Genomic DNA, 22,524 nt, shown 5'->3' with positions numbered 1-22,524 from the left:
GCTCATCTCGGCATACATAGTCTGTTCTCCCCTGGTACGTAGAATTATCTACGACAACCTATATCCAAAAGAATCATTAGTGATAATAGTAATAACAATAATAATAATAATAATAATAATAATAGTTATTATTAAATTATAAGGAATAATTACTGTTGTGGGCAGTTTAGCAGAGACTACGCTGATTTCTTGTCCTCGACTCTTTCTTCTTCGATTGTCTTCTCTTGCCTTCGACCTTCTCTCCCTCTCCATGTTCAGTACTTTTATCAAGGTTTCTTCTTCATCTTCTTCTTGTTGTTCTCCTTCTTTCTCTTTTTTTTCCTCATCTCCAAGTTCTTCAACAGCATTAAAAAATTTATCTTCCTCCTCCACTTCTTTTTTCCCTTCATCTTGCTCCTCTTCCTCTTCCTCTTCCTCTTCAAAAATAAGAGCTCTTCTTCTCTTCTTCTTCCCCTCTGTCTCTTCCAATCTCACATTCTTCCTCTTCACTTGTTGTGCATTTCCAAAATGCTGCTGCAGTTCACATAAAATAAACAATGATTAGTGTAATACAACAACATCACGTTGGTTTACAAATGGGACATGTCCATCTCATTAATAGTACTCTTCACTTACACGCCTGACTTCGACTTTTCCACCGACCTCCACATGACCAGATAGTTCTTCCACAGGTGAAACCAAAAACTTTCTCTCTTCTTTGTGCACGGAGAATGATATCACCTAATAAACATATAGACAAATTGTGCATTAGTTTATTACGTAAGCAAATAACACAATGAAAATGCATAAATCAAAATTGTTACCTTGTCTGGTGTGAGTTCTCTAAAAAGATGTTTAGCCTGACGTTCGTCGGCTGGTATTTTAGAGTCGGACCATCGAAAAAATCTTGGGTATTCGAAAACGCTTGTTGCGAATCCCAGAGAAGTGATCCTTTCACTCACCCATGCCAACAACCCAATGGTGCAACCATCAAAATACCCTCCTGCCCCAGCCAAGTGTGCCTCAATATTTTCAATGAGCACATCATACACCAATTTTCCCCACGCAAAATCTCCTACGCGCTCTAATTTGTCAACATGTGGATAAACGTACCTCGGCAGTTGAAAGTTGCCCTTTGGCAATAAGAAAGTATTGCAAGCGAAAATAATGTACAACCTACAAAAATCCTCAATTGATTGTTGGTCGGTCCTAACAGCATACTCTTCCAATTTTTCAGCAATTTGATGACGCTTTACTTGGGTCAATTTACCCCCAAAAACACGTCTAATGAAAGGAGTTTCTATTTCCAGGTTTTTATCGATGGGTATCCCCTTAAACTGTAGTCCCATCATGATGCAGAACTCCCTAGGATCAAAGACGACAGGGATAGTTTTACCTCCAAACCAGAACGTACGTGTCTCCACGTTGTATGTCCTCTTCAACAGAACAGACACCTTTAAGAAACTATGGTATATCTTAGGCATGTTTAAGAAATGCCCGAAAGGATTTTCCTCCAATGCAGCATAGTGTCTGGCCGTCATCATAGGTTTAATTATGTCCATTTGTTCTTTGAAGGCGCTAGGAGAGCACCTGCATGCTTGTTGGGCGTCATCATCTGCAAGTGTATTACGATTATAAAGGAAAAACAATAATCAGAAAAAATACAATTGTAAAATAACAATGGTACTATGTAGGTATTGTAATTATACCGTCACTATATTGTATCAATACCATACACCTACAGTACTTATATTGTTGGGCAATACGACATATACTATTTAATTACATCAGAAGAACTGCCATTACCTTTTTTTATACCTTCTAACTACAATAGCACTACCGTTGTGTAGTAAGACTTATATTATTTAAACACATCTAATGCCCAAAATCAAACCCTTGTTATGACAAAAAGTGATTTGGGAAAATACTAATATTTCAGACGAATGATACCCAAGAGCGAAAGTGTTCAAAATCATGCAATTCCACAGAAAATGAACAATTTTTTGCAACCATAAACAAGAAAACAACATTTTATTGGAACCAGTTGTTCGATTTTTTTATTTCAGAAAACCCCAATCTCGCCGTTGGATACTACCCACTACTGGAAATGTTCAAAATCATTCAATATGAGAACATGCAGTTTGTTTTTTGCTAACAGCAACAAAAAACAACAACAAATTTCATTATCGATTCCTGAAAAAAAAAAAAAAAAACCTTGCTTCTCCTTCCCCTTGTTTGTCTTCACCATTCTTCTACTTCGAATATTATTACTTTAGTTTCCTGTCTACTTTCCGCCTTGTTTATACAAGCAAACAAAAACCGAAAAACCTGAAGAATCGCTGCACGAAGAAAAACTGCAAGAAACCGCTGAGGAAATGGTTCGAAAATTGAATGACAACGGATAGTTGAAAGGTATGGAGCGTGATTCTCAACCGGCGCGTGAAGTAGGTGAAAAGTTGTGTCAGAATTTGCAGTCAGAATTTGCAGGTAATTTCAAAATAAAGTGAAGGGTTTTTCGGTCTTTGCACACCAGTTAGGGAGTTAAGTGCATATTTATGTTTGATTTAGGGTCCAATATGCTTAAAAAATGTTGTTGGGGACTGACCCGCACTTTATGTTTGGGTTTAGGGATTTATCAGTATTTGCCCCAATAAAGAACATGTAAAACTATGAATATATGACCAACAAAAATTACAAAAAAATACAATATTTCCTCTTTGCAGCCATTTCGGGCATGATTTTTATTTTTTTATTTTTTATGTGAGTGTAAAATTCGGGTGGAGAGTATGAGTGAGTGAAATGGATTGGAATGAGGGGTATTTATACTTGTGTTTTATATAATAAAAAAGTAAATAGTAAGTTATTATGGAAATACACATTTAATGTTATAATCTTAACCAATTATTGTTGATTAGATATTTTCCATGAATTAACCATATGAATTAAAACCAATCAACTTAAATAGGCAAGAAATCAAATTATATGACATAAAATTGGGGTTGATTGACAATTTATAGTAAAAAAAAAACATTTGAAATTCAAAATTTGAAATCCGAAATTAAATTTCAAAATTTAAATGTTGTTTAGTTATCAATATTTATAAAATTAAATTAACACATATACATTAAGTTGGCCAAATATTTAAACAAAAAAAAATCCATGTATGGTGATTAATTAATTTATTGGTATATTCATTTGAATTATTAATGATTTGTAAAAATAATAATTATTAGTATTATTATTATTATTTTTGAATATTATTATTAAAAAAACTAAATTCGAAAATATATATTATAAAAAAATGACTGTTCTATTTAAAAAAAAAAGACATTCGAAAAATATATTTCGAAAAATTAAATTTAAACGTGAGATAAAAACAATTACTTAACCGTGTATAAATAAATAAATATAATTATGATTATTTCGCTATAAAAAAATAGTGTGTAAAATATGATATAAAAAATCGAATACTCGTTAACAAATTGAGTGTTCTGAATTTAAAAAAAAAACATGCGAAAAATATAGTTTAGAAAATTAAAATTATAAAAAATATATTATTTTTAGAAATGATATATAGGTTATTAAATTCTTGAAATATTATATTTAAATATGTGGTAATTATTAAATGATTGTGTAAATGTGAAATATGAAAGAACTTAAAAACATACCTAAATAAAAATGTCACATAATCAATTGAAGAATCCACCTCATCAATTGAACTCCAACTAAGCAATTTTGATAAATGACATCATCATTTGCCACATGTCAATCATTGAGGGCATAGATCCTCTTTTTATATTATATATAGATACTACGATGTACTATGGTTTACGGTGAACTATAGTTTACTACTGTGTACTATGATTTACTACGGACCTACGGTATACTATGGTTTACTACGGCGTAATATTCCAAACCCTAGCATCAAAACACAATCCCACCCATCGGCAAACCCTAGCAGCAAAGAAATCACAGCCGCCGCCAATTATTATTCACCAACCCTAGCCGTCAACCAAAATCCTAGTGCGGTCAAAAAACCCTAGATTGATGCAATCGCCTCCCACCGGCCACCATCGATCTAACCTCATACCACCATCCCCAAAGGCCACATCCACCATAACCATCACCCTTAGATCTGCCTCGCCAAATCGTAGATCTCCTCCACCAAACCCTAGATCTGTGACGCCGACATTACCACGCCGCTAAAGATGCCACGAAACTCCGGCCCACCCACGCTGCCATTACCCCCACAACGTCGAGCACCACCTACACCCTCCCCCGTCCTTGAGTGCCGCCCCCCGCCACCGCCCTCATGACCAACGCCGCTGCCCCCAGAGCCACCGTCGCCGCCGCCCTTAGAGCCGCCGTCGCCGCTGCCATCACCATCCCTCCCCCCGTGCCACCGCCTCCAACACCATGTCGATTCCATCATCACAACCACCATCCCCTCTCAAATCATGGAAAGGAGTGTGGCGAGAGAGATATCTTGAGATTGAGAGAAATAAAAGAGAAAGCGAGATAGAGAAAGCCAGAGAGAGAGAGAGCGAGACAGAAAGAACGAGAGAAAAGAAGAATAAAGAGGAAAAATAAATCTGAGAAGAAACGTGAATATGTGGGTTATAAGATTTAGGGTGTAAGGGTAAGATAGGAATTAAAAAAAATTAAGGATGTGGGTCATATATTATTTCAATCTAAGGATTTAATTAAAAAATTGGATTTAAATTTGTCATTTAGTTCAAATTAGGTTTCGTACGAGAGACTTCTAGCATATTACCCCTAGTTTAAATTATCATCACTTAATATTAAATTACGAAAAAAAACTTTTTGTTTGGGTAATTACAACCAGGGGTGGACCAATGATGTTTTGGGTTGGGGGCTAGAAATATTTTTATGTGATAAAAGTGTATAAAATTTTAACTTTGGGGCTAAAGTACATAAACTAATTGATCCCCCCAAAAAGACATAATGTGGGTACACTCCTAATTAGAATTACCCTTAGCTATAAATTTTCTTAAACGTCCACCCTTACGATGTCAAGTTCAACATAATATTCTAGATTATGTGGAATGTTCTTTAGTTTGTACTCGTTTTATGCAAAAATGCAGATTCAGATGCGCCGTAATCTAATATTTACAAGTCGAGAGACACATTTTTTGATCATTTTGTATCAAAATGGGGAGTTCGAATGTCGTTAAAGGGGTACAACTTGAAGAATATTCCACTAAATTTGATACCGTACGGGTGGACGTGTAAAAAGATTCATAGTTGAAGGGTAGTTGTAATACGCAAACACGGTGGATTGTTTTTCATAATTTAACCTTATCTCAGGGATTACCCATATAAATATGATATTAATTAATATATTTTGAATTTTTATTACATAATATAATTAGATGTACCACTATACACGTGCTTATTAGTTTTTTTCTTTAATAATTTTATTTTGATAATGAAGGAACTCGAACCAACCAACCATATAGATGCACTTGGTAAACCTATATAAATCTACAATTTCGTATAATAGTCTGGATAATCTATACTTTAGGACTATAGTTTGCAAACTATATGATATACGTAAATTATACTAGGTTAACGATGTGTGACGAGCTCCACTCAACGACCGTTAATAAGGGGATTCAGACTTAAATCAATTGACCCAAGCTCACTTACTCCAATCACTACGCAATCCTAGGGGTGTAAATGAGTCGAGCTGGCTCGCGAGCTTTCGGACTTGCTCGAAAAAAGCTCGTACTTGAGCTCGAAAAATCGAGCTCGAGCTCGAGCTAACGAGCCCGAGCTTTTGGACGAGCCGAGCTCGAGCTTCATTTCAGTTGTTCGACAGCTCGCGAGCTTTACCTTTTATTTTTATTTTTTTAATACATATTAATAATATATAATAATGGATATTAATAATAATAAAAAAAAAGAATAATGGTAATTTTCTAATTGAATGAAAATTTGGTTGTGCCGAGCTCGAGCTCCTTAGAAACACAATAAGCTCGAGCTTGAGCTGAAAATTATAGACTCGTCGAGTTCGAGCTCGAGCTCGTGCCTTACATAGTTGTAGCGAACTCGAGCTCGGCTCGTTTACACCCCTACGTAGTCCCTTGGAGGACTATGCTTTTGCTTTAATAATTTTGAGAATATATAGCATTGTTCTAATTTCATATTTATTTCATTCAAATTACATTCGAAACCAACAAAAAAAAAGAACATTAATTGATTGACTTTAGATAAAACAAAAACAATAAAAAATGAGCCACCACTAATTTAAAATTCGAACACAAATTACCTATTGCACACGGTCCGATGTCGGCTAGGCACACTAGTCCATAAAAAATCTAAATAATAGTGACAAATAATAAATACTATCATTAATTAAAAGACAAGGTTATATTAGTAATTGAACAATAACTGAAAATTATTAGTATCTTGGTAAAATAATCACCTTTTTTTTTAATTAGTAATTTCATTTGCTAATTTCTGAGAACTCTAAAAAAAGACCCCCCAAATCCGGACAGTGGATTAATTAATATTAATATTTTACTAAGTAAATAAATAAACAAAATCAATATTTGAATAAGTATTTGAGTGAATATTATTTATTAATACAACTCTTTCGTCATATATTAATTAGTTAATATTAAATAATAACAAGAAATAGGGAATATTCCGTTTTTCTTTTGTTATCAAAGCATAGAGAAAATAATTGCAGAAAACAAACAAAGAGAGAGAGCGAATGGCCATGGTAGCGATAGGCGAGAACGGTGGCGCGGCCACACCACCGCCGGATCACAGACAGACCTCCGCCGACGGCGGTAAAACCGACCTCGTTTGTAACTCCCGCGACAGTCCTTCCTCGTCCGACCGCCCGGTTCGTGTTTACGCCGATGGGATCTACGATCTCTTCCATTTCGGCCACGCTCGATCCCTCGAGCAAGCCAAAAAATCGTACGTTTCATGATCTGTTTTTCGGATTTTATTTTTCAATTTTTTTTTAATTTTAATTCGTGCTTGTTTTCTGTTTTTTCTTTTCCCTGCTATGAAATACGGCGTGCAATTGAAATTTTGTTTATTGTTTACGAGATGTTTGATTTTATGTTCCTGTGGTGTTACCCCTGTTTCTGAATCGAATATGTATCAATTTTTTTTTCGTTTTGTTGTATTTTCTGTCCTTGAGAATTGAGATCACCCTTGATAGGGGAGCTGAATTTTCGTTTTTATTTTGATTCTTCTGAATTTATTCCGTTTTGTTTCCACTTTCCTAGTGTAATAATTTCGTTCGCCGGGTGTTTTATATATGTTATTGTTTAGATTAGATTGTTATGGGAGTCTTAAATATCATGTTTCAGTTGGGCCTTTGATTTCATTCTTTTTCAGTAACAATGTAAATGAATTTGATTTTCCTATATGAAATTATGGGTTGATTTGAACCGGTTTGCAAATATCTCTGGATTCATGGGTTTATTTTGTTTTTTCGGAATTTGGAATCGTTTTCGTTCTCGGTGTTCTAATAGTAAATATTTGCTGATGTTGTGATACCTGATGCCGCATATCTATGTAGGTTCCCCAATACGTACTTGCTCGTCGGCTGCTGCAATGATGAGGTCACTCACAAGTTCAAGGGCAAGACCGTTATGACTGAATCGGAGCGTTATGAATCCCTTCGCCATTGCAAGTTTGTCTCCATTACTTATACTCTTTCTGTTTGCATTTTTCGTTTGTTTTGTTCGTTCATTGTAGGCAGATGCAGTTTAGCCACACTTTCTGCATGTTCATCTTTTCTTGATGTTGAATTAGATTAAGTTTACTGGGTTTTATATTATTTATGAAAATTTTGAAGTAATCTGATTTTCGTAAGAGGGGTGGATGGATTGAAGAACTTGACATCGAGCTTCTTTCCTTTGGCAGGTGGGTTGACGAGGTTATTCCTGATGCCCCATGGGTAATTAATCAAGAGTTCCTGGACACGCACCGGATAGATTTTGTTGCTCATGATTCGCTTCCGTAATATTTCTCTATCCATAAATATTTCTCTTACAACAATTTTTTTTGATTAGGTCCATGGAGGTGGTAAAAAGATAATAGAAGTTGTTATAGTGTTGACCTTTAAAATTGGAAAGATACTTGGCAGTTCCTGCACATAACAATTAGCATTTGAGCATTTTCCTAAGTTAGTATGACCATCCCAATGAAAAGAAGCGGAGTCTATTTATTAACCGTTAAAGCTGAAACATTTGAGCATTTTCCTATGTATATATGACCAGCCATAATGGACATCTTAGACTGCATATCCCGATTAGCATGGTTCTTTAGAAAGAAGAGAACGAGAATGCCATTTTTTTTAATTTCTGGCACTCTCTACCTCTCAAAATTTATCCGACAGAATTTTTGTAAGAGTTGTTGAATCATATTAACACAATGGAAAGTAGATCTTGGATTTGATCAACCCTGATTTATAGTAACCCGTTTCTGGATTACGTAACCATAAAAGAAAAAAAAGAAGTCAATAGACCCCACTTCTTTTCATTAATAGAATGATAGGTTTAACCTCTCAAAATCTTAGATTCACTAATTCATTAAGCGTATTAAGTGTCGATTATCAACATGGTGCTAATGATTTTTTTGGTTTAGAAATGTTAGAATAGCAATGTAATTGTCGATCCACAAAAGAAAACTGAAACAGATTATTAGTAACCCGGAAGCCAAATTAGGTTTGAAGATGTAAAGGGATGGCCTTGTATCCCCTTGTTTTGGTGTTTTGTGGACCGAGCAAGTAGTCTTAAATATAAAAATATGCTGTTTAAATTCCCAAAACTCTATATTTTACACCCTTACCGGGGGCACATAAACCTTATATTGCAGTTATGCTGATACAAGTGGAGCTGGAAACGATGTTTATGAATTTGTAAGCCTAGGATTCTATCTTAAAATCTCTTTCTGATAATTTTCTTTTATGTCTTTTGTCCTGTTAGTCTGGGCCCTTTCGTCTCGTACGTTTGTGGCACTTCAAATTGATTATTATAGGTTACCAACTTTTAATCCAGGTCAAAGCTGTGGGAAGATTTAAAGAGACTAAGAGGACTGATGGAATTTCAACGTCTGACATCATCATGAGGATAGTAAAGGACTATAACCAATACGTAATGCGTAATTTGGATCGTGGATATTCAAGAAAGGAGCTTAACCTTAGCTATGTTAAGGTATGATTTTCAAAAAAACAAAATTTGCTCTTTCATGAATTGGTTCCTTTGTATGTTACTTCGTCCGTTGTTTTGGGTATAGCAACTAGAACATTATAGAGAGTCTTATGTTCTTAGTAAGGTTGGTGATTTAATAATTGTTTTCACATCGTCAGGAAAAGCGCCTAAGGGTAAATATGAGACTGAAGAAGCTGCAAGAGAAAGTCAAGGAGCATCAAGAAAAGGTGGGGGAGAAGGTACAGTTTCTTGTGATGAAAATATGGACTTAACCCTTAAAAAAAAAAAATGAAAAATCAGTAATCCAATTTCGCTGCATGAATTTACTCTTAAATCCTTGTCTTCAGATACAAACTGTTGCAAAAACAGCTAGCATTCATCACAATATGTGGGTCGAAAATGCTGATCGCTGGGTTGCTGGATTTCTTGAGATGTTTGAAGAAGGTTGTCATAAAATGGTAAGCAGACTGTGGGCTTGGATATTTTTCGCCTTGTTGACTGTGTTAGACTTTTTAGGTTCATACCTTAGATTAGCCAATATAAGATTATACAATCTTACTAGAACCCAATTGTATAATTGGACTAGGGGATATCCAACATACAAACCAAGATAAGAGTTTGTTTTTTCATGATTGCGGGTCGGCCCGGGAAGTTATGCACTAACCAAACATCATATAAGACAGTTATTTAATTAATAAAGACCTTAAATTACTTAACTGAATAGACCATACTCCTCTTAAGACCCAAAATAAATAAATAAACAAAAAAATCTATACGAAATCCCAAGTTCCAGAATCACCCTCAATGAATGAAAAGGAAATCACCGTTTTCTTAGTTAATCAGTTACCATTTAAAATACGCATTTCCCTCATCGTCGCATCCATCACAATTGACCCTCAACTGCTGCCGCTGACCACCACCAGTAGCTGTATGCAAAGCTAAATCTCTTATGGGGATCTGTTTTGGTTTTGTGCAGCAATCCCTCTCTCATTCCTTCACTCTCTACTTGTACTCGTATAAATATAGCCCACAATTCATCTTGTATAAAATCATCGGAAAACAGATACACATACAAAAAGAAAAAGGGAAAGCACTGGATTAGTAGTATGCATTATGGAGTTACCGTCAATGGTTGTCCGATGATTTTTTTGTATGATTTCCGAATCAAAAGTGAAGTTTGTAACATATAAAACTGTGTTGGTATACCATTTTAGGTTGAAAACTCGGTTTCATATTTCAATTTTGCATTGAATTTTCAGTTGACTGATTTCTTGACAAACTTTTGTTGGATGTATATCGAACTCAATTGATAAAGTCGGGTTTCGTTCATCAAGAAAATAGACGTTGTTGGTTCTCTTGGATCTGGAAAAAGAAGTAACAGCCTTTGTATATTAATTGTTGTGTGTTTATTTTATTTTATATAATTAGAGACTATTATATTCCTCGAGTACTAAGGGTATTTTGATAAAGATAGTTATGGTTTTGTAAAGAGTAATTTATTGTCGGAAGCCCCGTTTCTTATTTTCCGTGTTTCTTTTTCATCAGGGGACAGCCATTAGGGATACAATTCAAGAGCGTTTAAGAGGACAACAGGGGAGAGACTTGCTGGGAAATGGCAATGACAGTGACGATGAAGAGTATTATTACGAAAGTGGGGATGAATACTACGATGACGATGAATACTACGACAGTGACGAGAAATAACTTTCCTGTCTATATATTAAGCCATTAACAGTTGTACTATGGCGGCTCGTGTTTCTACCCTCGGTTTGTGTACGAAAGGTATTGTAGAATAGCTAGTAAATTATTTTGTTTGTTTCGTGTTACTGTCCATCACTTGCTAAGCTTTGGTTTGGTGCTTTCGATTTCGTTGCTTCTTTTATTCTTCTTTTTTTTTTTTGGGTTTTTCGTTTGGTTTTAATTGTCGTCAAGTAGTTTTTACTGGCAGTTAGAGCAGCAATAGATGGACATGTATTGTTTAATTACAGCAAAAATCTATATATTTCATATTTGTGAGAAATAAAGACTTGCTTTATGGGGGACTCTTTGTGCTTGTTAGTCACGCCGAAATTTCTGAGGAAAAGGTTTCTTGTTTTCGTTACGTGCCGCAAACTTGATTATTCATCAAATTTGTTCTTATGCATAGGGGGGTAAAAGAATCTTGTTGAAGCCAACAAATGATTGTTTATGTGCTTGTTCGAACCTTTATCGACACTTGAAAATTGCAATTGAATTGAGCTCGAGCAAGGTTCAAACCAAAACGAATACCGGTTGCGCTCCAGCGACTATGATTTTTTTTTTGTTTTTTGTACATTCTTAATTGTATTTGAGTCGAGATCGAATTTGTATTAAATGGAATGAAGATGTCTATTCATCTTTGATCCATTAGCTAATGAATCGAGCTCAAACGAGCGTTGTCGTGATTTATCTCCAATCAAGTATGCACACATACGTAAAGGTACATAAAAGATTAGTCAAATACACGAAAGCCTCGTCTCGTTGAGGAGATTATCTAGCCATTATTGGTATCCCCAATAACTTGTTGGGTGTACCCGCAAATATTATGTTATTACGGCTTATTCAGCCTTGTAGCCATATTTTCGTTGGACAGTCCAAAGTCCAATAATACAATTGAGTTTCATTAAATAATTTAATTTTATGTTGATTAATCTTATCTTCTCAACCAAACACATAAAATAATGAGTCTATAAACAAGTACAGGACAAAAAACGGAGAATGTGTTCAAAGCATTGAGAATTGATGCCTTTCTCAATAAGCCAAGAGAAAAGCAAAAAGAAAGGAATTATTATTAGGTAAAAGTTGCTACCAATGATGAATGAACTATAATTAGGCAAAGCAAAAACCTTCAATTTATTGGCTAAATTACCCTCAATTTTTTTCTAACTCCCCAATCTTAAAAATATGAAACTCTACTACTCCCTTGCAAATTTCATGCATATTAGAGCTTTCTATATATAATCAGAGCTTTCTCGCATGAACTGCGATTACGCTAATTCAATTTACATTAACAGCAAACGATCTACAACTTTTATATTTTGTAACTTTCGAGAATATGATTCGATTACGGTCAAAGATCGATCATATTGAATAAATTTTCCAATTCGAGACAATAAGATTCATTAAAAAAAACTTTGATTCAGTTAAAACATTGTAAAACAATAATAATAAAATAAATTAATGTGAGATATAGTAATCATGTCACAAGTACCAAAGGAGTGGTGTGGGATTGGCCTATGGTCACATCAATAATTCCCAATTCAAAGTCTTTGAGAAGATTCGAATTCATTTTCTACGGTTTAGTGAACCCTTTGGTCCCATTTTTCTTTCTTTATTTTTATTTTTTATTTTTATTATTATTATTATTATTTTTTTGTTTTTGGCAAAAGAGACTTTTGCTGTTCCCCTTGTCATCTTTTTTAGCTACATATGTTGACTTTGACTCTAATATCAATCCTACCTTATTTCATTGGAACAAGAATTAAGGGAATCTTGCATTGTATTATAAAAGTCATGAAAAATACAGTTTTAATCCCTCACATTTGTATCGATTTCATATTTGGTCTCTAATTTAAAAAAAAATATTACGCTTTAGTTATTTCCATCAATTTTTCGCAGAAACAAACGGAATCAAATGTGTGACAATCACTGCCTTAACTGACAGACTAAATTTAAATTGATAACAACGGCTAAAAGTGTTAAATATTGAAACATGAGAGACCAAATGAGTTTTTTAAAAACTTGAGGAACCAAATGTAGAATTATTGCAAACTTTAGGGGTTAAAACTGTATTTTTCCCTGTAAAAGTAAGTTGATGCTCATGTTTATCTATCACAAAAAGTAGGCAAAATCTAAAGTTTTTCAAAAAAAATTTGACAACTTCTTTTTGATTTATTTTGTTATACTAAAAATCAACTTGATAAGCTTATTTTAAATAAATGATAAATTTTTATATCTGATAAGTTATTTTAAGATTGATAAACGGTTAAGTTTTATTCTTTTTACTGTTTTTTAAATCTTAAAAAAATATGGGGCATACGTATTAAAAAAAAAAAAGAATACTATAAGCTCTCCGTTAAATGATTTTTTGAGTTTTTAAATATTTTTTAAAAAATTACCAGACACATTAGAAAGATTTATAATCTCTTCTATATCTTATGAGATATTTTTAACAACTTATAAGTTCAGCTAAATAGCATCTATGACAAATTGACAATGACAAAGCAATTTCACTCGTCTATATCTTCTAATTTTATTTATTTATTTATTTTGATTTTTGCCACTTGTATATGGTCCCATGAGTAGTTAACATATTTAATTTAGTAAGGAAAATTTTCCCAATCAAGAGGAAATTTGTGACATTTAGTCCTAAGGTTGATTTAGGCCATAGAAAGAAAAAAAAAAAAAAAAAAACAAATATGCAAGACCTCTGACTTGTCAATTTCTGTATTTAATTGAATACATTTTCTTATTGGTAAATATAATTAAAGCACTCTGTTTGATAAACTGACTGAATTAGAATGAATTAATTGACATAAATGATGGAAAAAAGTTGGGTAGGCGAGTTGACGTGATTAAATATACATCAAATTTAATTACCTTTATAATTAAACTAGCATTTTTTTCAACCGCAATGCACGGGATATTATTCAAAAGTGAAAAAAAATAATCAATTTAATATACGATAAGAAAATAGAGTATACTAACATAGTAAAATTTAATAATGTAGTATAATTCATATTTTATATAATATTATTATTTTCTTAAAATCTGAAATATTAAGATTTATAACAAATATATAGATTAAAAATCGAATCGAATTTCTATCTTTAACTCTTAAGATTTGAAACATAGTGATGAAAAATAGGAAATTGATAATAGTTGAAAATTATAGTTAAAAAATTAGTAGACGAAAAATATTATAAATAAATAATTACAAAAGTACCATAGATGGGATTCTTCGGGATTTAGTTTCAATTTTGATAATTGTTAAAAATTATAGTTAGAAATTAGTAGAGAAAAAAAAAATTTAATTACAGAAATATCATTAGAGTTTTTAGGGTTGCCCAACGTTTCTTTCTTTTATATATAAGATTAATTTCAATTGTAATGTAAATTTAAGTCTTTTGAGAACATATATTTGTTTGATTGATCTCATTCTATAGTATTGGACCACAAACCCATTAATCGGACCCATCCAAATGAAATGCTTAATTTGTGTTGTTTTAGCTGAAATATTAAATGTCGTTTTAATTTTATCAACATTGTTTTGAACTCGAGCGTGATTTAATTTATTAGTTTGATTTTGGTTAAATTCAAAATATAAAAACTGTAGTCTTTTGAGTTAGCTATTTAATCCAATTTAAATCAGATATATTGGATGTGGAGTGATAAAGTTATATGCGTGAATGAGTTATATTTTGAATTTTTCATAACTTAAAACATCAAAATTGTGTTCACTGATTCATCGATATCTTCCTCACCCGACATCGAATCTTGATGATTCAAGTGAGATTAAGAAACTAACTCAAAGAACTACAAATTCCATGCTTTAGGTTTCGTCAAATCAAAATAAATAAAAATAGTCAAAATCACGTTTACAGTCGAAACAGAGAAATAGGGATACGATCAAATTGAGGATTGTGAATGCTGAAATCCAAATTGTTAAAATGCAAAATTGGATTACTCGTTTCAATTACAACATATGACCGTACCGTACAAACACCTATATAATTAACTGCAGATTCCTTAGTATGAAAAAAAAAAATCAAAAAATAAATAAATTAATGTTACCTAATATGCCAAAAGTGCAATTATTTATTTACATAAAAAACAAACGTGTACTAAAAAACAATTCCCCCCCTTGGAAACAGCGTCACGCGCTTTAGCAGAATGAAGACCAAGCACGTGATATCGACATTATTATATTTGACATTTTGACTTACCTCTCAACAAAAATAATTAAAAATAATTTAATTCAAATTCGTACTATAAATTAATTAATAAATTAATTTCGTCCAGAACTGAAAGTCTACTAGTAAGTACATATGTCGACATTCTTCAAACACTTAATTTTAATTATTTGACTTAATTAATAATTACCGTAATCTCTTCTTCACTAATGTTGTCATTAAGTTTCTCCCCGATCCGTATAAATAGCTACTCACACTTACCCAAATATCCAAAATCAAAACAAATTAAACATTTTTTTTTTAATTCAAATTTTATTATTTAATTTTGTATTAGTCGATTGATCGATCACTGGAAATGTCATTTCCGATTAAGAATCTGTTAATTTGGGCCGCCGCCGTGGTTCTTCTCCCGGCGGCGGTGCTCGGAGACTGCACGTGCGAGGCGGAGGAGGACGGCGGCGAGAGCAAGAGCCTGGCGCTCAAGTACAAGGTGGGGGCGATCGCCGCCATCCTGGTGGCGAGCGCCGTCGGGGTGATGCTGCCGGTGGTCGGGAGGAGGGTTCCGGCGCTGAGTCCGGAGAGGAATTTCTTCTTCGTGATAAAGGCGTTCGCCGCCGGCGTGATTCTGTCGACGGGGTTCATACACGTGTTGCCGGATGCATTCGAGAGTTTGACTTCGCCGTGTATTCCGGCGAGCCCGTGGGGGGATTTTCCGTTCACCGGGTTTATCGCCATGGTCTCCGCTATTGGGACGCTGATGGTTGACACGTACGCAACATCGTACTACCGGCGGCGGTCGGGGGTGAAGGCGGTGGAGGGCGGCGGAGCCAGAGATGAAGAGGGAGGGGCGGCGGTTGTTCCGGTGCACACGCATGCCACTCATGGGCATGCACACGGGTCGGTTTCTTTGCAATCGGATTCCGGCGAGACTGAACTCCTTCGCCACCGTGTCATTTCTCAGGTAATTATTATTATTTATTTATTTATTTATTATGCTTGTGTATTTAAGAGTTTTATTATTATTAATATTATTATTATTAAGGACAAATTATTAAGGACAAATTACAGTCACCCCTTGACTTAAAGTTAAATTATGAAAAAAAACATTTCTTGTTTGCGTAATTACAGTTATCCTTCAATTATGTATTTTTTTACACGTTCATAGGGGTGTGAACGAGCCGAGCTCGCCTTTTTTGGCTGGCTCGAGCTCGAGCTCGAGTTTATTTTGTCGAGCTCGAGCTCGTCGAGTTCTTCTTTTTCTGGCTCGAGCTCGAGCTCGTGTTAATTTTGTCGAGCTCGAGCTCGAGCCCAATCCCTTTTTTTTTTTTTTTTTTTTTCTTTTTTTAAATATTATTTTATTATTATTTTATTATTGTTTATTATTATTTTATTATTAAAAAATATTTTAAAAAATTACAAAATAAACACAAAATTGTGATTATATATTTTTTAATATTTGTATTTATTTCTATTATACATTTTTAAATAAAAATAACATATAAAAAATAAAAAAAATAAAAAAAATAAAAAAATATTAATAAATCCGGCTCGCGAGCTGATGAACAACTAAAATCGGGCTCGAGCTCGGCTCGTCAGAAAGCTCGAGCTCGCGAGCTCGAGCTCGAGCTCGAAAACCTCGAGTCCGAGTTCGAGCTTTTTACGAGCCGGTTCGTCGAGCTCACGAGCCGGCTCGGCTCGTTTACCACCCCTACACGTTCACCATTATACTGTCAGATTTACATTGGGTATTCATCCGGTTGGTAAACCGACCGAATCGAACCTAAGGACAATTTACCAGCTTAAAGGGTTTTTTCGTAGGACAGTAAATACCGGAGGGGTGACTGTAATTATACAAACAAGAAGGATTTTTTTCGTAATTTCACCTTATATATAATTTATCCTTATTATTAAAGTATTTTTAATTTAGTGATAGGTTGAAGGTCTCCATTATTTTAGCCATTGTTAAACTAATTATTGTTTATTTATTTATTTTTTTTGAAAAAAAAAATTAAGAAGTCAATAAAGAAGATGTTGACTTTGAATAAATTATTTTTTTTCAAAACTGAAGAACGCTGTCGTTTAATTTAATATCTAATTCCAACACAATCTTGAATCTTATTAAGATAATCAATTTTTTTCTCTAGAGTCAATTGTAATTTTGTCGCTTCCTGTTTTTGTGTATCAAAAATAAAATACAATGTTAATTGAAGATTAATTAAGTAATTATTTAATATTATTAATAATATTTATTTATTCAGGTGTTGGAATTGGGAATCATAGTACATTCTGTAATAATTGGAATTGCATTAGGAGCTTCACAAAGCCCTAAAACAATAAGACCACTAATTGCAGCTTTGTCCTTTCATCAATTCTTTGAAGGCATTGGTCTTGGTGGCTGCATTACTCAGGTTTTTTTATTAAATTTATTTTATTAATACTAATTAATTAATCTATTAATTAGCACTAATTACATTCTTACCCTTGTTACAGGCAAGGTTTAAAGTAAGGGCAGTAACAATAATGGCAGTATTCTTCTCCATAACAACCCCTGTTGGAATCGCAATCGGAATCGGAATTACAAACATCTACAGCGAGACGAGCTCAACGGCTCTGATTGTACAAGGAGTTTTCAATGCAGCATCTGCCGGAATATTGATCTATATGGCGCTCGTCGATCTTCTTTCTGCCGATTTTATGAGCCCGAAAATGCAAAGTAATGGAAAATTACAATTAGGGGCAAATTTGTCACTTCTAATTGGTGCTGGTTGTATGTCTCTCATAGCCAAGTGGGCTTGACTTCCTCTATATATAAAGTCTTTTCCACATTATATTTTGAAAAGTAAAACAAATTATGTCTTAATTTATTCTTGTGAAATATTAATTAATAACAAATTTGTTGAGTTTAATTAATTGTTGCAGCCTCGGATCTCTGTGGTCTTGCTAATTAAGATTTGAGAATGGAGTGAAATGACAAATGTTTTGTTTCGGGGGATTCGAGAGACATTTTTTTTGTTATCGGTTTCGATTTTTTCGATTTTTTCTACGGTGATTTATTTTGTTCAAGAATTTTATGATCTACTATCAGTTATGATGTTTAATTTATACTTTTTTTTCCTTGTCATTTTCTGTATAGCAAGATCAAGTTATCTTTCTTTTGTTGTAATCAAGAATGGGAATTAATTGTAAATTAAACAAACAATTAATATTTCTTGTTGAGTTGTTAGAACAATAGGAAACTATATTAACTATATTTCCCTAATAAGCTTTGGCATATGACTACCAAAACATAGAAAAACGAAATCAAGAAAAAAAAGTAAAAACAATATAATTGATGTGTGGAATTGGATTTTTGATCGGTAAAGATCCAAATCAACTTAATTAATAATAAATGTCTCATTATCATTTGTTACTAATTACTTAACATTTATTGTCTGAGATTGGTTTTCAACAAAAAGTGTACACATATCTGTAGAAATGATGAAACACATAATGAAGAAGATGAATTGTGTCTTGTACATTTATATACACACATGAGAGAAACAATAAAAGGAAGAAACTATTTACACCTAATTAAATTCCTAATCAAATCACTAATTAAAACTTGATTGAATCTAATCAAATCACTAATTAAGACTTGATTGAATCTAATCAAATCACCTAATTAAGGCTAAATTAAATAAAAAATGAATATATATTATATTCCTCTAACAATACCCTCTCTCGCCTATAAAATATAAGTGAGGCAAATTAATTAATTAATTTGTTTATATTTTTATAGTTTTCTGACTTCAGATTGGAGGATAGTCGTCGGGCCACCCCAGACATATTACTGAGTGTTTTCATTTTTTTTGTAAGTAAACGAGCGGATCTCCGTTCTTGTGGATTCAAATTCTCTTGGGTCGCCCAATCGAAATTTGAGCAGCAATGAGTGAATTCATCCTCTCGACTCCCTCAGGCGACATGTAGTAGTAATCTTCAACAATCTTTACTCTTGCGGGCTCAATGACTCTTAGATTGCCCAATCAACATTTGAGCATTGACTCTATCTCAAACACGTGGCGGTAACTCTAAGCATTCTACACTTTGATGGGCTAAAATACTTTTGGATTGCCCAATCGACATTTAAGCGACATTATATTGACGTTGTCTGTGGGAATGCATATACTCAATCGCGTGACATGAAAGAAGGTGGGTGATGGGCGACCCATCACCTCAAGTACCTTTGGGTTCCCAAATCCGCCTCGAAGGGCAAGAATGAGGGCGGCGAACTGTTAAGTGTATATTTTTACACTTTATCGTATCTTTTTATTTGAGCTTTTGGTGTGTTTTAATGATAATTGGTGCTTAAAAAGTTGATTTATTGTATTTTAGGTACAAATTGAAGAATTGGAAAAATATGGGGTCAAAACTGCAATTTTGGAGAAAATATGGACCAAAAGTGAAAAAATCAAAATTCTGAAGATGTAAAGCTCGGACCCCCGTCCCAGTTTTAGTGCAAATCGTGGGACCCCCGTCCGAGAATCCGAAGTTGCGCAGTAAAGGAATTTTAATTGCACAAGGAAACTGCCTTCTTCCCCAAGTTCTTCACCCTATATAAGACCAAGCCAAGCACACAATTGGGGATTTTTTTTACGCAATTTGGAGAGCAACAAAGCAATAACGAAGACGAAGAATTCGAAGACTCTAAGCATAGATTTATCGTTTATGACTTATTTTATTTGCGTTTTTGCTTTAATCATGAGTAGCTAATTTTCTTATTTCTAGGATTTTATTTGGAACCCTATGTGGGATTTATGAACCCAATTCTATGATTTTATGCAAGTTTTAATTCCAGATTATTTCTTCTTCTTGTTTTATTAAGTTCATGAAACTGGCCGCTTTATGCGCTTTTATGTTATTGTTAATCGCATGAATCGGAAGATCGGGTTAATAATTAGAATTGTGGTAGAAGAGCCTTTGTGGTATTAACATAGGAATATAGTTAATCTCTTAGGTAGCCATTATTGAGATTTGTGCTTAATGTTGTGTTCTAGAATTAATTGCATAGGAATATAGTAATTGAATCTAGAGTATTAGAATCGTAATACACGCGGAAGCGGGTTATGATTATTTTAGCATCTCAGGTTAATAATCCGGGTTAATTGCTTGCATAATTGAAGGAATTGGGGGAGTAATAATCACATAGGGGGAAGAATAAAATCCTAGGCTCGTTTACTCTGATAAATCTTCGTGTTTAATTTGCTTTTTTGCTTTGTCGTTTTAATTTGCTTTTTAATTTATTTTAGTTAATTCTCTCTAAAGTCGACTGTGTAGGGTGGGCTTGATAATAATTGGTAGAATTTAGCGTCTAGGATTAGATAATTAAATATTCCCTGTGGGTTCGATATCCGGACTTAATTGTCCACTATATTACTTGTACGATACGTGCACTTGCGTGTAGGTTTTCGACCAACAATTTTCACGATTCACCCAAATTAATTTTTTTTTTAATATTTTTTTTTCTCTTTTCTTTGGTTACATGTCAGGTTATAATTTTCGCGAAACTCAAACGGGATATGAATGGCTTCCGTCTGGCGAATACCTCCAAAATACCTATAATATGCCGTTACTTTGTTCAAGATGTGGTGGAGATCATTACACTAACCAATGTTGGTATGCACCGAAAGCGAATAATTTCATAGATAACACCAACGGCGGTTATTGGAACACATACACCAACTCGCCACGAGAGCCCACTGTTCAGGAGTGTTATTTGAATTCCGTCCTTGAAGAATTTATGAAATCCACTCAAGCATCTATCCGGAGACTGGAGTTACAGTTGGAAGAATTCAAGCGCCAAAGGTCTCTTGAAAATATTTCAGACAATATCGAGAATGGTTGCAACAAAGAAAATTCGTCTACAACTTGTAGTGAGAAAAATCCTTTAGACCTAGAAAATATTGTCGATGAGAAGGAAAAGGAACTTACGAAGACGCTTAAGGAGGATGAATATGAGAATGCAATCGAGCTCAATTCCAAAGATGTCTCGGAACAAGAGAAGAAGGGGATGGATGTGGTTAGTGCAAATATTCAAATTGATGATCTTATTGTTATTCCTGGCGTGGCTTTGAAGGCATCAATAGAGGTTGATGAGAAGACGAATGTGTTTGAAGTGGAGGTTATACGCGGACGTGAGGTTTTTGTGTACCGATTTGAGGGAGCGGGTGATGAAGATCCCATCTTGGCTTCGTACCGATTGATTACAACTAAGAAAGACTACAAGCTAAGGTGGACCCTGACATATTGCAATCCTATCCTTGTATCGGTTGCAATTGAAGTGAAAAAGCTCATGGATGGATGCACAATCTACAAGGCTTTGGATTGGACATAACAATTTCAAGAAGCAACGTCCGGCTGAAGACTTTAAACTTAGCGCTTCTCGGGAGGCAACCCGAGCTTTATGTTTTCGTAGTTTTCTTTAATTTTTCGTTTCGTTTTTATCGTCATAGGCATGCATTCTAATTAGTTTATTTGAATTTTAATTTTCAGGGTCGAAAACATAGTCAGGAGCTCCAGACGGCCGTCCGAAATCGCAGGCAAAATCCCAGACGGCCGTCCGGGAAACAGAATGCACAATTGAGCATCACAGCATGTGGGACGGCCGTCCCAAAACATGCCTAATTTGTGGGACGGCCGTCCCAAAACCAGTAACGAGAGAAACATCTCGGACGGCCGTCCGAAAATCAGCACAAACCCGGGACGGCCGTCCGACTATTTTTGGGGCGTTTAAACTTTAAAAAATTCGATATTTCCCCCATTATTTCCTAAACCCTCCTATTTCCTTCTCTCAAACTCTCACACACAAAAGGAAGCTAGAGAATCAAACAAAATTCTCCAAAATCTACTCTTTCAAGGCGCGCCCACAAGGTGTTCGACAATTTGCTCCAACCAAATTTTGAGTTCGGTTGTCAACCAATTCTCACCGAATCTATTCCAACCTCTCTCCCAACTTTCGCATCCAACAAAAGAAGCCGCACGAGTGAAGCTTCATCTTCTAAAGGCAAAGGAAAAGGAAAGAAAAGTGCCACCAAACGACGATTCTTCTTCCAAAGCCGCTCCTCAAGCCCGAGACGACCCCGAAGCCTCAAGCTCCCGTGCCGATCGACGATTCCCAAAGAAGATGGAGCGAGAGAGCTTTCCGATGATGAGGAGCGTGAGAGAGATAGGGAGGAGCACCCCGATCACATCGACTCCGACTAAATCAAGTGTTTTATATCCTTAAACTTTGTGCTAATTTCGTTGAGGCCAACGAAAATTTTAAGTTTGGGGGTGAAAAAACATGTTTTTGTGCTTATTTGTTTTAGTTTGCATGCATTAGGTTTTATTTGTTTTTATTGCTTTAATCGTTTTTTCCGGAATATAAAAAAAAAAAAAAT

The 22,524-nt window shown here is 34.4% G+C and overlaps 3 protein-coding genes across 5 annotated transcripts; 2 read left to right on the top strand and 1 right to left on the bottom strand.

The window, feature by feature from the left end:
• Positions 1 to 214: 214 nt before the first annotated feature.
• LOC148765555 (uncharacterized) lies at positions 215 to 1,645 on the bottom strand. The gene is made up of 2 exons (XM_088811624.1): positions 616 to 1,645; positions 215 to 513 (listed from the first exon to the last, which is right to left on the bottom strand). Exon 1 carries the CDS (start codon positions 1,518 to 1,520, stop codon positions 756 to 758), a length of 765 nt encoding a protein of 254 aa, XP_088667750.1. The 5' UTR covers positions 1,521 to 1,645; the 3' UTR covers positions 215 to 513; positions 616 to 755.
• Positions 1,646 to 6,564: 4,919 nt separating this feature from the next.
• CCT2 (phosphorylcholine cytidylyltransferase2) lies at positions 6,565 to 11,221 on the top strand. 2 transcript variants are annotated; one of them, XM_012975435.2, is made up of 8 exons: positions 6,565 to 6,930; positions 7,544 to 7,657; positions 7,891 to 7,986; positions 8,845 to 8,887; positions 9,027 to 9,182; positions 9,338 to 9,418; positions 9,527 to 9,637; positions 10,725 to 11,221. In XM_012975435.2, the coding sequence occupies exons 1-8, from the start codon at positions 6,719 to 6,721 to the stop codon at positions 10,881 to 10,883; spliced, it is 972 nt and encodes a 323-aa protein (XP_012830889.2). In that variant the 5' UTR covers positions 6,565 to 6,718; the 3' UTR covers positions 10,884 to 11,221. The 2 variants fall into 2 exon arrangements, with proteins under 2 accessions (XP_012830889.2, XP_012830890.2); XM_012975436.2 differs by having other exon boundaries at positions 6,619 to 6,930; positions 9,338 to 9,406.
• A 3,961-nt stretch (positions 11,222 to 15,182) lies between these two features.
• Positions 15,183 to 18,230, top strand: LOC105951948 (zinc transporter 8). Of its 2 annotated transcripts, XM_088811623.1 has the most exons (4): positions 15,289 to 16,070; positions 17,368 to 17,517; positions 17,600 to 17,929; positions 18,088 to 18,230. In XM_088811623.1, exons 1-3 carry the CDS (start codon positions 15,465 to 15,467, stop codon positions 17,903 to 17,905), a joined length of 1,062 nt encoding a protein of 353 aa, XP_088667749.1. In that variant the 5' UTR covers positions 15,289 to 15,464; the 3' UTR covers positions 17,906 to 17,929; positions 18,088 to 18,230. The 2 variants fall into 2 exon arrangements, with proteins under 2 accessions (XP_012830888.1, XP_088667749.1); XM_012975434.2 differs by lacking the exon at positions 18,088 to 18,230 and having other exon boundaries at positions 15,183 to 16,070; positions 17,600 to 18,015.
• The last annotated feature ends 4,294 nt before the right edge of the window (positions 18,231 to 22,524 follow it).

The sequence above is a fragment of the Erythranthe guttata genome, chromosome 13 (assembly GCF_056151865.1).
Source record: "Erythranthe guttata isolate IM_541 chromosome 13, IM_541, whole genome shotgun sequence".
NCBI classification, from domain to species: Eukaryota; Viridiplantae; Streptophyta; class Magnoliopsida; order Lamiales; family Phrymaceae; genus Erythranthe; species Erythranthe guttata.
The sequence above is the reverse complement of the archived record's forward strand: the minus strand, read 5'-3'. Positions and strand labels throughout refer to the sequence as shown.

Coding starts and splice junctions, on each gene's coding strand:
- LOC148765555 (XM_088811624.1), bottom strand. CDS start 1,520: ATGACGGCCAGACACTATGCTGCATTGGAGGAAAATCCTTTCGGGCAT.
- CCT2 (XM_012975435.2), top strand. CDS start 6,719: ATGGCCATGGTAGCGATAGGCGAGAACGGTGGCGCGGCCACACCACCG. Junction 8,888..9,026: donor GAAACGATGTTTATGAATTT/GTAAGCCTAGGA, acceptor CTTTTAATCCAG/GTCAAAGCTGTGGGAAGATT. Junction 9,183..9,337: donor TTAACCTTAGCTATGTTAAG/GTATGATTTTCA, acceptor TCACATCGTCAG/GAAAAGCGCCTAAGGGTAAA.
- LOC105951948 (XM_088811623.1), top strand. CDS start 15,465: ATGTCATTTCCGATTAAGAATCTGTTAATTTGGGCCGCCGCCGTGGTT. Junction 16,071..17,367: donor GCCACCGTGTCATTTCTCAG/GTAATTATTATT, acceptor TTATTTATTCAG/GTGTTGGAATTGGGAATCAT. Junction 17,518..17,599: donor TTGGTGGCTGCATTACTCAG/GTTTTTTTATTA, acceptor CCCTTGTTACAG/GCAAGGTTTAAAGTAAGGGC.